The sequence below is a fragment of the Rattus norvegicus genome, chromosome 2, assembly GCF_036323735.1.
Source record: "Rattus norvegicus strain BN/NHsdMcwi chromosome 2, GRCr8, whole genome shotgun sequence".
NCBI lineage: Eukaryota > Metazoa > Chordata > Mammalia > Rodentia > Muridae > Rattus > Rattus norvegicus.
The window spans coordinates 207161652-207174843 of record NC_086020.1 but is presented as its reverse complement, the minus strand read 5'-3'; the positions used below and the strand labels follow the sequence as shown (position 1 = coordinate 207174843).

The following is a 13192-nucleotide window of genomic DNA, read 5'->3' as shown; positions in this document are numbered from 1 at the left end:
CTCACACACACAAACACACATATGTTCCACCCATACAATTACTAAAATAAATTACTATACATATTTGGTGCTAGGGATAAAACACATATGTAGTATACAAATGTGTGCATACATAAATAGATACAACTCTCACCAAAACCAACGGTGACTGTAAAGTTTACATTGTCTGTGACTACTGAGGGTGACATACAAAAGCATGGAAAGTTGGGCAGAATCTGCCTAGAATTTCTGCTTTTCACTGTCAGCACACACTAAGGCCCCTGGCCCTGCCAGAGGCTTAAGTAAGTAATGAAGCCGAGGGCTTTTGTCAGGGCTCTCAAAAGACTAGAAAAAAGCCTTATGCCTTTGCCAAATCTAATACTTGAGGCCTCACGTTATTTACAGAGCCTGGGCAACTGGGAAAGGTAAGCAGGTAAAAGCCAGGGAACTGTCTGCTCGGGCAGAACTCGGCTCGGGCAGGGTGATTACGTCATGTCGTTGTAACAGCAGATTGTTTCACTCTCCAACAGAATGGTTTTGCACAAGGGTTTAAAGATGATTCTATTAGGTCAACGATTTACCTTAACTCAGGAGGTCACATCAGTGCTAATGATTGCACCTAGAAAATCAGAGAATGAACAACAGATGACCGGGTATAACCCAGCCTCAACTGTAAAAAGACTCAAGCATTACGGGGAAACTACGGAGCAGAGTGGGACAGGAAATCGGAGCGGATAGAGGTGGGAGAGCGATGCTAGAAATACAGGGTCAACTTTTTTACTTTGGTTAAGTCTTCAGTTACTAAGAAAAAGAATCGATAAAGATAAGGACACTGTTTGACTCACCGGCTGCTGTTCTCAGGGAGTGACGTGGCTGACTGGACTTGAGCAATGGATAACCCACAGAGCACACGTGTTGTGGCTTCAAAATGTGTACGTTATTATATGTTTGAAAATAGCGAACACAGGTCTACCAAAGAGAAAAGAGAACAAAGAGGAATTTAAGGATCTCCAGAGGTGGGGAGTGAGTGAAGCTTATTGGCAGAGTGTGTATGCCATATGTAGGAAGCTGAGGGTTACCTGGCCTACCCCACCAAGTAAACGTGTGCACTACTTTAATGGCTGTTTAAGTACCGAAATTCATTTAGTTCTGCTTTAGGCTAATGCTCATGTCCATAATGGATTATCTAGGCAAGTCCAGGGTCCAGCAGGAATGGATACAGGTTCAGAAGCAGGAACAATGAAAGCTGGTGAAACTGACTGTTTTCTAAACTACTCCTGTTCCAGGAACCAAAGAACCCAGACTCTACCATAGAGAAACCAGAGGCTGAAGTCATTACTCCCACAGAGTCACATAAGTTCGCATGTTTAAAACCATTGTCCTGGGCTGGAGGGATGGCTCAGTGGTTAAGAGCACTGGTTGCTCTTCCAGAGGTCCTGAGTTCAATTCCCAGCAACCACATGGTGGCTCACAACCATCTGTAATGAGATCTGATGCCCTCTTCTGCTGTGCATGAAGACAGCTATAGTGTACTCATAAAAATAAAATAAATCTTTGAAAAAAACCCCAACAAAACATTGTCCTAAATTCTTCACATACTTAGGTCGTTCCATTTTCTGAAGTAACGCTATGAAGGAAACCTGGGTCTGCAGAGGTAGCTCAGTGGCAAAGCACTTGGCTAACATGCATGGGCCCCTAGTTCATCCTCAGGAGTGCAGAAACAACCACCACCACCAAAAACCTCCATTCACAGTGGTGATGTGCATCGAAGACAATGAAGCTCATATATTAAGTCCCAAAGTTTTGCTTTTCCATGTTTGTTTTTCCTCTCAGTACTGGGGTGGGGGGGTGGGGCTTGGCATGCCCAAATGGCTTTTCTTTCTTTATAAGTAATATTAATTCTTTTTATTATGTGTACGAGTGTTTGCCTATATGCATCTCTGTGTACTATGCGCGTGCCCGTTATCCAGAGAAGTCAAGGTGTTGAATCCTCTGGAGTTACAGATAGTTGTGAGCTGTGATGTGGGTACTGGGAACTGAAACCCAGCACTCTGGAAAAACAGCCAGTGTTCTTAACTACAGAACTGCTTTTCAGCCCTCTCATTGGTTTAATTATATTAATTTATAGTCTGTTAACTATTTTTAAAATGCCTTGATGAGTCAAAACATGTTAGGCCTAAATACACTCAATTTGATATATCAAAACCTAAGTATCCTTATACTTTATTCTTAAAGTTATCCTTTCAATGTTATTAATACCCATTAACTACACCTTTTAAACATAAACAACAATGATTTCTAGCCTTTTTGTTTTTGAGAATACTGGTAGGCATGTTAAGCTTCCGTTTACATATGAGTTACTTTTTCCTAGAGAATATCACAGTAGTTGTGTATATTAGTTATTTGGGGTGCGGAAACAGGTCTCCCTGTACTGCCCAGGTTAGTTTTGAACACTGTTGCTCAAGTGGTCTTCCTGCCTCAGTCTCTCAGAAAACTGGGACTATAGGCACATGCTAACACAATTTTACAAGTCATATTTTAATATGTATTTATAAATAAGGATTTTATTTTTTTTTCTAAAAGCAACTAAAATAACATTAAAAGTCTGACTACAGAATATATTTAAGTTCCTATTTATTTGTTTTATTTTCTGTGTATTAGTGGTTTGCTTGCATGTATGTATATCACATGCGTGCCTGGTACCTGTACAGGACAGAAGGGGGAGTTGGATCCCTGGGAACAGGAGTTAAGATGATTGTGAGCTACTGTGTGGGGGCTGGGAACCAAACTAAGGTCCTCTGCAAGAGTCCTAAGAGCTCTTAACTGTTGAGCCATCTCTCTAGCTCCTAGATTTAAATTCCTGAGTGGCAGTTATTTCTGATTTCTGAAGGCAAACAAAAACTGATGGTTTCTTTCTTAAGTTACGTATCTTGTCTTCACCTTAAAGAGCTCAATCATCTCTTTCCTCCCAAAGTATGTGTGTGCACATGCACATGTCTGCATGTTCTCATGTGTAGAGGTGCACATATGTGTGCTTATGGAGGCCGGAGGTTGACATTGACTACCTTCTAATGGCAGTCCACCTTATATGATTTAGCAGAGACTCTCACTGAATCCAGAGCTAACCATTTCAGTTAGTCTGGCTAGCCATCTTGCTCTGGGAATTTCTTGTTTCTACCTCCTACATGTGATTATAGGCAGTCTCCCATGTCCACCTGATAGCTTACTTTTATAGTACCTATATTTACATTTTTAATTTTACTATTGTGTCTGTGTGTGTCTGTATGTCTATGTTGAATGTGTAATGTGAGTGCATATACATGGAGGGCAGAGAATAACTCTCAGGAGTCCGTTCTCTCCTGCCATTTTGTTTTAAGGCAGGGTCTCTCCTGTTGTTTCTGCCTAGCTGTGTACTCCGGGCTAGCTCTCTAGCAAGCTTCTGGGCTATTTTCCTCTCTCTGTCTCTCATTTAGCCATAGATTGCTGGAATTACAAACGTACGTGATCAGATCCAGCTTTTGACAGGTTCCGATGATGGAACTCAGGTCCTCAGACCAGTGTGGCAAGTGCCTTTCCCGGACGAGCTACCTCACCAGGCTCTAATGCCTAGATTTGATCCATATTAAGAGGAAAGTTTAGGAGCCACAAAGCCTTACATCATTTAAGTTGACAAAGCTGAGCCGATATTGACAGGACTCTCTTCTCCAAACGCCCTGATTTATTTGTCCTTCCTTTCTCCCTCAACATTCTCAGCCCTGGCTCTTGGTCAACAAAAAGAGAAGTAACCACCTCTGCTTCTTCAGATATAACATGCAGAGGGGCTTAATGGAGATTATGATTTAATTTTATTAATTTAACATATTTCGAGATCTAAAACTTTTGAAGAAAACTAACCCACAGAAGGTTCTCCCTTCAGTAACACAGCTCTTACTGAGGAACTACTAATAGATCGGAGGGTCACACACTGCCCAGTTGAAGAAGCGCTGTGCACTATGTGCACCATGTTCCAGGTGCTCGAAGCTTTCATAAACGTTCCCTTCTGTCCAGCTCACATTATCTCCTGGAAGATATACCTGATTGCCATCACAGGAGAAGGTGACAGAGAAGTTATTTGTTCTGGGTCACACTGCAATTAAGTGGCAAAATTAAGCTCTAAAGCCAAGTAAGCTTGACTTCAAAACTCAGGCTCTTCTTGACCCATCGCGCTGCCAGGAGAAAGAGCCCTTTCTTTCCACGCTATAATCTAGAAGAGACGATTCTTTCTTTTCTCCAAAGCATGCTCATGTGTGCTCTTGTTAGTTATAATAAGAAATTACAGGCCAAAGAAGTAGTTGTGGGGAAGGCGCTTATGTGGTGAAGTGGAGGAGGGTTAGCGTGACCTTGGAGAAGACTTAAATGGGCCTTGCACACCGAGCATGAATAATAAGGACACTTCTAAGGCACAGGAAATGATGTAAACACCAAAACTGCAGCAGGAATTTGATTAGCAGTGCTGAAGGAGCAGGAAGAAGCTTGATTTGGTAACCGGATTTGTAAAGGAAAGCAGTGTGTACTCGAAATGGTGGCTGGATCTGAATGGCAGGACGAGTGGGGATATATGCATTGGAGGGTAGGAGTGCCACTAGAGATAGGATGAGGAAACAGTCTACTAATAACTCACAGGATAGGTTACTATAGTTAAAGAAAGAGGCCAAGGCAGGATTGTAGTTGTTGACACAAGAAACACGGGTTCCTGAATGACCTAATCAACAGGGACTGAGAAAGGGCAGCCGAGTCACAATATTACATAAAAAAAAGGCAACTGGATGGCTTTGACAAGAAAGAGAGGTGAGATTAAAAGGTTAGCAAAAGCGAAAAGATTAAAAGACAATACAAAGGAGGAAAAATGAAATTTTAAACCAGAGGAGGCATATCCCCTGTCCCCACTGAATCATACTAGTTAAAAGTAGAGGCCAGGTGGTAGTGGCTTTTTTTAATCCTGGGACTGGAACCCAGAGGCAGGCAGATTTCTGTGAGTTCAAGGTCAACCTAGTCTACAAAGGGAGTTCTAGGGTTGGGGATTTAGCTCAGCAGTAGAGCGCTTGCCTAGCAAGCGCAAGGCCCTGGTTCGGTCCCCAGCTCCGGAAAAAAAGAAAAAAACAAACAAACAAAAAAAAAACAAAAAAAAAAAAAGGGAGTTCTAAGACAACCAAGGTTATACAAAGAAACTATCTCAAAAACAAAAACCAAACAACAAAAGAAAAAAGGTAAAACAAAAACTTCTTTTTCTGAGTCATTCAACAAACATTTATGGGCTGTGGTTCCATACAGAAGGAGACACACGTGATTCCTGTCCACATGCACTGTCCAGCAGAATGAAAGATAAAGCAAAGTGCACAGGCCATTAACACAGTCGCAGAGGATGTTCTAAGGGGACCTGGCTGGAGAGAGTCAGCTTGAAGTGAGACTGGAGATTGAGTGGGAGTAACCCAAGAGAGGAGAAGTGTTGCAGATGAGGCAAGAGTCTTTGAGGCAGAGGAAATATGTGAGCAAAGGTCTGGAATCAAGAGAGCACAGTGTGTACGCTGGTAATTGTTTCATAGAGTTCTCTGTGCAGTAAGTGGGGACACTGTCAGGGCTGGGGCTGGAGTGAGGTGTGTGTGTGTGTGTGTGTGTGTGTGTGTGTGTGTGTGTGTGTGTGCGCGCACACTCTAATCTCTTTTTCATTGCTGTCTATAATCAATGCCCAGTTAAGTGGTTAGAATAATAATAAAAAACCAATTACTTTCAAGATAAAGGTATGGTACTGGTGATCATGCAGTTAGGTGAAATAAACTATATTCACAAAGGCAGATGTCGAATGCTGTCTCGTGTCAAATTTAAGAACGGATGCATGGAAGAGGAACAATTAAGGATGTGGCAAAGGAAATCAAGAGTGGGCGATAAGAGATAGTAACATGTAGAATAAACAGGTCTTCGATAAAGAATGATGCTTGAGGGGTCAGAGAAGCCAGATCATAAATTTCCTCAGTCATGCAGCTTTGGGACATTTTTTTAAAAGATTACTCTTAAACAAGAACATGGCATAATCTAATGTGTGCCTCATTTTATAAGATCATTATGGCGGGCCTGTGGGAAATGAACTACAAAAGAGGCCGATCAGAGGCAAGAGACCCAATTAGGGAAGACTAAGACATCTGTAATTAAGAGCAAGGTGGCAAATAGGAGCTAGAGTTCCTCAGAGTGGGAAGCTAGAATCAAGAGAAACAGGTTTGAAGGGTCTATTCTGGAGCCCAGAGTCTGTATCCCTGAGGCATTATGGCACAGTGTGAGATGGCTAAAGGCTAGCTTTTCCAAGCTCCCCTGTGCTGACAGTAGCCATGCAAAAGTTGCTGGTTGTACCCTTCCTCCGTCCTGCCTTAAATACCCAGTGAGTTGTTGCAGCTCCCTTATGGCCATCAATGTATGGGAAAGGTCAAATGAACTAATGAAATGTCAGCCCAGATAATGACAGCCATGTATGTCACCTGTAGTCTATATGCACACATGGTGTCCTGTTCATTCACTGGATTTGTGTTACCTGCACCTCATATTGTGCAACGGCATCTCTTGGACAGCAGAATATATGACCTATTTGGAGGACTAGAGAATGCCAGGGAACCATTAGCACAGCTGGTGACTATACGCAAAGGAGTAGGAGAGAGAATGCAGGAAGTAGGGAAGTGCAGAGGGCCAAAGCCAGGGATTTTTTGTTGCCATTGTTGTTGTTGGAAGTAGTCACACATCACTTAATGATAGGTCTGTGTGACACATGCTTGACTCATGCTTACACACACCAACGGCTTCACGTATTGCCCACCTAAGCTATAGGCTAGCTCTGATACTACAAACCTGTCCGGCATGTCACTGTACTAAACACTGTGGGCAACTGTCACGCCATGGTGTCTGTGTATCCGCACACAGCAAAAGATGGAAAAGGTCATGGGAACTTTTCAGAACTAATGGGAGAACTGTTGACGAAGTCTTTGCGTGGTACTTAGAAGCTGGAAAGGAAAAAAAGGGCAGTGGAATCAACAGCTGCGGGTGGAAGGTGAGGAATATCGGTAAGCTGGTGTCTCAGAGTGAGAGGGAGAGCTCTCAGAAGGGTTGCCAATAATACCTAGTAAGGCGCTGCTGACAGAAGTACTCTTCTGCTGCCCAGGTCCTACTTCTTTTACAGTCTCCTTACTTACTACCCTCCAGGAATTCCTCTCTGAGCCCCACTCCTCCACAGGTGTCCACCCCCAAGTGTCACAGTAGCTCTGAGCACTTGCTCCATAATAGCACTTCTCTCTAAAGCCGTGGCTTTCTGTCTCTCCTTGCTTCCCTCCTCCTGTTCTCCTTTACTAGGTTACAATCTCAGGAGGAAAGGGATGATGGCTGTCTGCTATAGTGATATGCCCAGTGCCCAATACACACAGCAGGCTGGAAAAAGGTGTGAGAGAACAGGAGGCCACCACTAAAGGAACATCTTGGGAAATGGGTGAAGTCGGTATCCAAGAAGTTATGAAATTAGGAAGAAACAGGATACTTAATGGGATACATCCACGGTTGTTGCTAAAAGCCTGTGAGTGAGGACGAACTGCAAATGGGGGTGGTATATCAATGATAAAAAGTTGGAACGACATGTACTGTGGACTAAGGAGAGAAGTGCAGCCCCGGCTGAATCCCAAGCTAGAGGGTACAGACTTCCTTTTCTCTTCCTCTACACTGAAAATTGCCTGAGGTCACGTTAATAGTGCCAGCGTCTGGTGCACAGTGGGTACTAAACAAATCCCAAAAGAATATATCACTGTATCTGCAGTGCCTATCACAGTGCCTGATATCTAGAAAGTACTCAAGCAAAGTTAAGCAGGTGAAAGGCCAGGATGTGGGTACCGCTGGAAGGAAAGTTAGTCGCCCAAAGCTAATCGCCAGAGAATCGCGCCCGGGGACGGGAAAGGAGTGAGTTTCCAGCCTTACTGGCGCGCCACCTTCTCTGCGCTTCTGATTTGCATGCATCCTTCCATCACTTGCTCACAGGACGCGAGGCATTCGGAAAAGAAAGCAACACACCACTCCAGGTAACATCTACCAAATCACTCCTTCCCAACCTTAGACCTATCCAATCCTGCTTACCAATCTGACAGCGTTCCGGCTCCAGGTCCCCAGCACACGCGCTGCAGCCATCTTACTCCGGAAATAGCCACCAGCACACAGCTGGGAGAGACGCCTCCTCCAGGCGACCAATCTCAAGAAGCGAGACGCACCTCCCTGAGCAGCCAATAGGAGAGAAGGAACGAGCCTCCCACCCAGCGGCCAACCAGGGCGCGGGGCGGCGCCCACTGAATCCCCCCAGGCGAGGTGTAAAAGGAGTGAGGGAGAGAGAGGGTACAAATGGGGAGGAGATCAGCTCAAATAGCCAGGTTTGGGGGTGTTAAGTACACGCGCACCAACAATAAATCTTTTTAGTTCAGATAATGGAGAGAAATCATGTTTAGGAGCTGTAGAGACATGTGTTCAGTCTCCAGCACGAGTATCAGGTAGCTCCTAACAGCCTGCAATTCTCGTTCCAAGGATCCGACGCTCTCTTCTGGCCATCTCCGAGCACCTGCATGCATGTGCTGTACGAGCATACAGTTGCACCCACACATATATAAATAAGGTTGTTTTTTTTTTTTTAAAGGACTATGTTAAGGGCACACAAGAAGGGGCATTAATTGAAGATCTGAGGGGTCAGTAGCAAATTGTCCTTTCTGGTGTTGTGCTGTAACTGCAATAAGGGCAGAAAAATAGGATGTTTCTCTATTTTGAAGCACTCACTGCTTTTTCCTAAGTCCACACAGGAACACTTCTCCGTGATTAGGAATTCCTCCTCCCGTGTAGTGTCCTTGAGACTGTTGAAATTGACTTCTCACATCTAAAATAAGCAAGTCGTCAGGGCTGGAGAGTTGGCTCAGTGGTTAAGAGCACTGACTGCTCTTTCAGAGGTCCTGAGTTCAAATCCCAGCAGTCACATGGTGGCTCACAACCATTTATAATGAGATCTGATGCCCTCTTCTGGCGTGTCTGAACACAGTGACATAAATAAGTAAATAATAAATAAATAAATAAATAAATAAATAAATAAATAAATAATAAACCATGTCATCAATTTGTCTTTGAGTCTTAGAGAACGGGGTCAGAAGCAACAGCCCCGTTTAAGAAACCCCATCACAAGGGGCTGGGGATTTAGCTCAGTGGTAGAGCGCTTACCTAGGAAGCGCAAGGCCCTGGGTTCCGTCCCCAGCTCCGAAAAAAAGAACCAATAAAAAAAAAAAAGAAACACATCACAAATGTATAATTTATGATTGCCCCTTGAAGAAATGTCAAATTGAGCTCAAATGGAATGGGTAAAGGAAACATCTGAAACCCGGCACTGTGAGGGTGCATGTGGGTAGGGAAGGCAGAGCTTCACATTGTGAATCAAAGATCAGTCAACAACAACAACCACCACCAAAGCAAGCGGGATAGAGAATGAGGGAACTAGGACTTTCTTTAATAGGTGGTATATAAATGTATTTCACTTGCCCTTGCCTCTTAGAGAGAATAAAAATCTGCAACAATGTTTAAGGGGTTAGAGAGAATGAAACCGAAGGAAATAGGGGGCGATATAAATCCTCAGCACTGGAAAGTCAGTGTTTGTGAAACCAAAATCTCAGGTTATTCACAAGCTGTTTAACTTTACACAGATGCACTATTTTTGTCAGTCTGTGTAACACACATACATCTATGGTAGGCAATGAATATAAATCATTGCCTTTAACAGAAAACCTGCAATAGCCAGATGTGGTGACGAAAGCCTTTGATCCCAGAGGAAGATAGATCTTTGTGAATTTGAAGCCAGCCAGGACAACAAAGTGAATTCCAGTATAGCCAGGGCGGTGAAACAGAGAAACCCTGCCCCTCAAATTGCAATAATCAGAAGAACCTGATTTTAAAAACTTGTCCCATTAAACTTTTTATAGGCACATTGAATAGGCTTCATGATCTTCTATGCTCCTGCTTGTTTACCAAGAGACAGGAGTTGTTCCTATCAAGTGGAGAATCAGCTCTTGACAGATACTATGTAACTTTCTTCCTTTCAGGTTTCACTTAATTCTATCTTACTTTTAGGAAACAACTAGTTTATCCTCATACCTCAGTAGATCCTGTTTCCATATTTGATTATGTTCTTATCTTTGTTTGTAGTCGGGTTTTGGAACCTATTTACTAGATCAGAATGGTGTATCGCTAACTAGTGCCAAGTGATGCAATTTTTGACTCCAACTGTGTTTTGGTTAGTGAGACTAAGAGGGAGGGAGGGGCCCAGAGAAAAAAAGGAGGGGCCTAGGGAAGAAGGGAGGGAGGGACCCAGAGAAAAAAAGGAGGGGCGGGGAGGAAGGGAGGGAGATAGTAAGACAGAGACAGACACTGTAAACTGAACCTAGGGCCTTGTGCAAGCTAAGCAAGCCCCCTACCATGACTACTGAGCCTCATTTCCAGCCTTCTGCTTCTCTAGCTACTAGTTTTATTTTGAGACAGGATCTCAACAAATTGTCTGGGTGGCCATGAAGTTATGATTATGCTTCTCCCCCTCCAGACTGCTTAGTATCTGAACCACCAAGCCTAGTTAAAAAAAAATGTGATTTTACAGAATAACTTGTCTAGCAGCTGAGAGTGGGAGTTTCTCATCTGACAGTTTTAAAAATATTTACCGATTCAATAGTATTATGGTGTTAATGTTTATTAATTATTAATATAGTTGAACAGGTACCACATGCTTCTTGGTTCCCCCCACCCCAACCCCTACCTGTCACAGTCTCACTGTGTAGCCCTGGCCTGGAACTGGTGTGTACTCCAAGATTCTAGAGATCTCTTTACCTTTGTTGGGTAAAGGCATTGCTACTACACCAACCCTGGTTATTGAGTTTCAAATGCTTCCTTCATGCTTTTAACTGTTTCCTCTTCGTTGTGTGTATTCATTTTTCATTGTTTTCTTATTAATTCTTTTTTTTTTTGGACAGGGCTTTACATAGCACCCCATCCTTGAGTACACACCATTGTGGCCAAAAACCAAACCAAACCAAACCAAACCAAACCAAACCAAACCAAACCAAACCACACCAAACCAAACCAAACCAAACATACCAACCAACAAAAAGACCTGTTGGGCTTGCTAGGCAAACCCTATTAAACCGATTTACACACCAACCTTCCTGTTGACTTTTTTTGTTGACTTGAGTAGGGACCTCTAAACTACACAGTAACTTCTATAAAAATGAGATTCTCTGCTATCCTTTGGTTTGACAATTTCTAGTTCTCATGCACACAATAACCTGAAAGTTCTAACTTCGATGATCTTGTAGGGCTTTTGTTGTTAACTTTTTATGACATAGGTGTTATTTCTGCTCTGGAACTTTCGTAAATAATACTGCTTTTGAGACTTTAGACAAACTTTTGTGAAGACACATTTTCTTTCTTTCATTCTTCCAACCTGAGAGGAATTCCTGGGAAAATCCCAGTTCCAAGTGTCTCTGTAACCTGCACCACTCCTGCAATGTGGTTTACAATATCACTTACAGTTTTTGGGCTAGTTTCTACATCATACTTCTATTTGTCCACTTCCTTCTACCACCAAATTTACAGCAGGAGTTCGGCATTAGAAAGTGTGATGGTTTACCTATGCTCATCCCAGGGAGTGGCACTATTAGAAGGTTGGCCTTGGAGTAGGTGTGTCACTGTGGGGTGGGCTTGGAGACCCTCCTCCTAGCTGCCTGAGGATGCTCAGTCTGCTCCTGGCTTCCTTTGGATGGAGATGTAGGATATTCAGTTCCTCCTGCACCATGCCTGCCTAGGTGCTCTCACCTTGATGACAATGGACTGAACCTCTGAACCTGCAAGCCAGCCCCAGTCAAATGTTGTCCTTTATAAGACTTGCCTTGGTCATGGTGTCTGTTCACAGCAGTAAACCCTAAGACAGAAAACGAAAGTGTAGGCTGGCCTGAGACTGTAGCAGTTTGGTACTGTGTTTACTTGGCATGCATCAAACCTCACATCAGTCTCCGGCACTGTGATAAGTAAAGATGAAAAGGAAAAGCTTTCTTCAGAGGCTGCTACATTTATGCAATAGGATTCTAATGTGGATGATAATCAAGGCGCCACAGGGAGGATGGCAGCTCCCCATAGGACCCAGGCTGAGTTCTCAATACCTACTTGGTGGCTCACAATCCTGTGATTCCAGTCACAGGGATGTCAATACCCTCTTTAGGCCTCTGTGGCCTGTGCACAGATGTTCGTGTAGACAATATGCCCACACAAAAATGATACTTAAATAATGTTTAAAAAGCACAACATTTATATTCAGTCCCACAGCAGCCTTGCTTCAATGTCTCATTATTTCCTGTCTGTAAAATTACATCACGGGTATCTCCTTTTCTTAGGCTCTTAGGCCTCTAATTCATCTTCTGTATACTGTACGGGGCTTGTGCCTCTCCCTTTAGTTAGCAGACCATGAGACAATGATGTTTCTCTGAATCTCATGTTGAGGAAAAGCTGGGGTTCCTGAGCCAGGCAGAGGGCAAGTTTGTCTTCCAGGAAGAGATTTTTACAGTTCTGAAAGCTGTTAGACCACTTTGCAGAAGAAATTGAGTCAATGACAGGTCTGTTTTGGCCTGGACCACACCTAGATTAGGACCTTTGACTTACTTGTGCATCAGGACCCTGAAGATAGACTAGGTTTATTTCCTTCTCTTCCCAATGGAACCACACAACACATCTCTTCTTTCTGCTTTTCACTATTATCTATTTCTTGGATTGGCTACTGAGAAGACGTTGGCTAAATCTACTTTATTATGGCTGCCAGAGGCCAGGTTCTGACGGTAACATTTCAAATAACCATACAACCATAGCTAGCATTCCAAATCTCAACTATGAGAACTTCCCTGATTAGTATCTTGGGGCACGTTCCAGATTGGTTTAAGTAATCTATGTGCTTCCGGAATATTGTGTTAATACAGTATCGAGATTAGGCGACAGTGATGTTTCATCACACAATTCAGACTCATTTCCCAGTCTTCGAGGTACCCGAGGATGCTGGAGAAAGCAGAGCTACACGTGATTGTGGAGATAAAATACCTGCCCGAGGGAAAACTGAAGAATATACCTGTTGGGAAAAGAGCTTCTGGAGCCTGAAGGT

At 43.3% G+C, this 13192-nt stretch overlaps 1 protein-coding gene across 1 annotated transcript in view; it reads right to left on the bottom strand.

Moving 5' to 3' along the window:
- Positions 1-8184, bottom strand: part of Dbt (dihydrolipoamide branched chain transacylase E2) — a 28869-nt gene extending 20685 nt beyond the window's left edge. Inside the window, exons 1-2 of the mRNA NM_053312.1 lie at positions 8116-8184; positions 825-948 (exon numbers count right to left, since the gene is read on the bottom strand). Of these exons, the coding sequence (NP_445764.1) occupies positions 825-948; positions 8116-8166 (175 nt within the window). The 5' untranslated portion in view covers positions 8167-8184. The remainder of the gene's footprint in view (positions 1-824; positions 949-8115) is intronic.
- Positions 8185-13192: the final 5008 nt, after the last annotated feature.